We start from the raw sequence: 3,153 nt of genomic DNA on the forward strand, positions 1-3,153 counted from the left end.
CCGCTAGGGTCTTAGGAGGATGACAAAACGTCACGCGCCCCTACTCCCATCCAAGCCGAAGATGGCATCTAAGCCAGCCGGGCCGATGGTTGGAGGAAGGAGACAATCTCCCAATTTATTTGATGTTTTGGGATATATTGATTTTCTAATTTCTAATTGGATATTTTAGTTTTTTAAATAGGGCTGATAAGTTGGGTCCAGTCCAAATCAGTAAACTAGCCCTGACAGGCGGGTACCCTTGTTAGAGTTGTGTTAAATCGTGGTCAATTCGTGTTTAGCGCACATTGAAGAAAAAGTCTACCAAAGTGTGGTGGGATATTGTTCCGCTATATTGAAGAAAATGTGGTATTTTTATGCTAACATAAGCAAAAAGAAGGACACGATCATTCCCTTAACCCAAGTCTTGCTACATGGATTGCACATTACACGATACACGAAGAAGAAGAAGATAACTGGACTGCCTAATTGGACTAATGCTCCATAGCCTCTTTTGATGAATGCTACACGATAGTAGTCCGATGATAAAAATGAAAGAACACGATAGCACATCAAACTGCCCTGTACATACGGACGATGCTCTGTCTCTATGCTCTAGCTCCCAGCATCTGCCAGTATGGTAATCCTCCGTGCCGCCTTGACGAACTCGCTGACATAGAAAATTATACATTCAGTTCAAGTTAAAGACCGATCGATATGGGTATTAAGAATTTGTTTATTAGCAAGTGTAGCACGGATAGTGATTTGCTCTCACCTGAAAGTCTCGTCTCCGGCGTGCTTCACCTCGCCGGCGGCGCCACGGTAGAGCACGCGGCTCCTGAGCTCCGCGCCGTCGATGCAGAACATCTGCGACAAACGGCCGTAGAGCTCCTCGAACGAGGTCATCGCCGAGAGATCGAGGTTCCGGCCAACGGTCTCCGACTCGACGAACACCTTGCATTGTCCCGCCTCCAGGCCGAGCTCGGAGCTGCTGTGGCTGTGGCCCCTGAACCACCGCATCGACGTGTCGTCGGAGGGGCTGCTGTACTGTATGACGCCGGAGGCCGAGCCCTCCGACGCGTTGCCGGCGGCTTTCTCGTCGTTCCAGTCGAGCGAGCTGTTCAAGGTGGCCGTGGGGGAGGTCACTCCTGCCGAGCTCATTTGCTGCTCCGTCAATATTGTCTGGCCGAAGAGCACTAGCCCCAGCCGCTTGACGCCGTGGGGCTTGACGCACAGGGTGCTTGCGACGGCGTTTAGCTTCCCCGGTGAGCTGCCGATGGTCAGGTCGGTGCTGATTCCGGGTGTAGCGCTGACACGGTCGGGGCAGCGGATCCCCGGGTACGCGAGGCTCGGCTGCAGGTGGGTGGGGCGGAGATCCGATAAAGAAGATGGACCGAATTGCGTATGCCTGGCTCCCTGTATGCTACCGTCCGGGAAGGGGAAGAAGGACGGACGGTAGCTCTGGGTGTGGTGGTGGTAATGGTGGCGGTGGCCGTGCGTCGCTGGGTTCGGGGGAAACGCCGGGTGCAGGAGCTGCCCCTCGAAGGGGAACTCCGGGTAGGCCGGAACCCGCGGCTTCTTGCGCGGCGGCGAGAAGGAGGAGGCGAGGTGGTGGATGGCCGGCATGCTCGAGACGAGCTCGACCAGCCACGGGCTCACCCGCTTCACGTTCTGGAGGAGGTCCGGCTCGTCCCAGGTCACCTGCGCATTCATTGGAGAATTGAGCGAAAGCTGTACCGAAAAGCAGATTGTTTGATTTGTTTGTGGTGGTGGTGAAGTTACGGTACCTGAAGGAGCCTCCACGGCGACTGCGGCCAACGGACGGGGTCGGCGACCTGGACGCCGGCGACGGTGCCCATGAACCAGCTGATTCGTGACGAGTCCTCCGTCTCGAACGCCATCTTGAACCGCATCCCGGGGCACCACTGGACCCGCATCGCCGCGCGCACCGCCGCGGCGCGCACGCAGAACTCTGGCGTGCTGGCGCGCGGGTAGTACGCGACCTCGAACGGCTGCCCGCTGCCCGCCAGCCTCGCCGCCTCGAACACGTCCTCGGCGCGCACCTTGGCACGGCCTCTGGCGGCCCCGCACGGGCTCGCATTGCCTCGCACGGGGCCCGCGTACCGGTCCCAGCCCTCCTCGGCGCCGCAGAAGCCGCGCTTGGCACGCCGGATGCCGACGTGGAGCTCCCCGCCGTCGCCGCGGAGGAAGACGACGGAGTCCCCGGCCACGAGCTTCTTCTGGTTCACGAACGCGCTCCACCCCGTGGTGAGCAGGTGCCGGCGCGGGGTGCCGCGGTAGATGTGCCGGAACTTCCACGCGGCCCCGTGCACGTCCCTGGCGACGACGGTCTGCACGGGCGGGTCGGCGGCGTAGTCCAGCCGCGGGAAGATGGTCTCGGCGCAGTACCTCGGCACCGAGAACCCGCCGCCGTTGTTGGCGTCGGACTGCGTCAGCGTCTTGGCGAACGACGCCGGCTTCTCCTCCTGCGCGTCGTCCTGGATGTCGGCGCCGGACTCCGGGGCGCGGAGAGGGGCGAGGCGGATCCTGGCGAAGACCTCGTCGGTGTCCGCGTCGGCCAAGTAGCGCACGGCGGCGACGCGGCAGGGCACGAGCGGCGGGGCGCGCGCCGCGGAGAGGTCGAAGCCGGCGGCGTGGCCGAGCGCGTGCTCGGCGTGGCCCTGCGGGAAGTAGTACACGCTGGAGCCGAGCGGCGGCACGGTGCACATGCCGCCCGCGCACGCTAGCCACAGCTGCCGGTCGACGCTCCGCTCGGCGCCCGGCGGCGGCTCCGTGAGGTCGGCGAACGTGATCATCCGCAGCAAGTTGGGTGGTTTTCTGTTTGTTGGAGTGGTGGTGGTGGGAATCGGAGTTCGGAGGAGAGCCGACGAGTGGTGCCGTTCCTAGTGTAACAAGGAATAGCATAGCCCCGGCAGTTCGGCGACTTTATATGTGCCCGTTCATGACCCCGTAGCGAATGGGAGAGACACAGGGCTGGATCGATTGTGCGTGGCGGTTCACGTCGGAAAATTGCAGGACCAGTGGCTGGAGCTACGCGTGTACAAGTGTGAAGCTGGGCCGGTGAGCTTCAGTACGCGTCCACTGCACAGTAGTACCAGCAGTCTAGTAGTTTCATGGGCAGCATGGCCCATGGAAGATACACCGTTGAGGAATTAG

At 61.0% G+C, this 3,153-nt stretch overlaps 1 protein-coding gene across 1 annotated transcript; it reads right to left on the minus strand.

Moving 5' to 3' along the window:
- Positions 1-331: 331 nt before the first annotated feature.
- LOC124687691 (auxin response factor 8-like) lies at positions 332-2,792 on the minus strand. Its single transcript, XM_047221450.1, has 3 exons — positions 1,764-2,792; positions 752-1,677; positions 332-646 (listed from the first exon to the last, which is right to left on the minus strand). The coding sequence occupies exons 1-3, from the start codon at positions 2,790-2,792 to the stop codon at positions 592-594; spliced, it is 2,010 nt and encodes a 669-aa protein (XP_047077406.1). The 3' UTR covers positions 332-591.
- Between the last annotated feature and the right edge of the window lie 361 nt (positions 2,793-3,153).

The sequence above is a fragment of the Lolium rigidum genome, chromosome 2 (genome assembly GCF_022539505.1).
Source record: "Lolium rigidum isolate FL_2022 chromosome 2, APGP_CSIRO_Lrig_0.1, whole genome shotgun sequence".
Lineage (NCBI taxonomy): Eukaryota > Viridiplantae > Streptophyta > Magnoliopsida > Poales > Poaceae > Lolium > Lolium rigidum.

Coding starts and splice junctions, on each gene's coding strand:
- LOC124687691 (XM_047221450.1), bottom strand. CDS start 2,792: ATGATCACGTTCGCCGACCTCACGGAGCCGCCGCCGGGCGCCGAGCGG. Junction 1,678..1,763: donor CGCCGTGGAGGCTCCTTCAG/GTACCGTAACTT, acceptor ATGAATGCGCAG/GTGACCTGGGACGAGCCGGA. Junction 647..751: donor GCCGGAGACGAGACTTTCAG/GTGAGAGCAAAT, acceptor TTTCTATGTCAG/CGAGTTCGTCAAGGCGGCAC.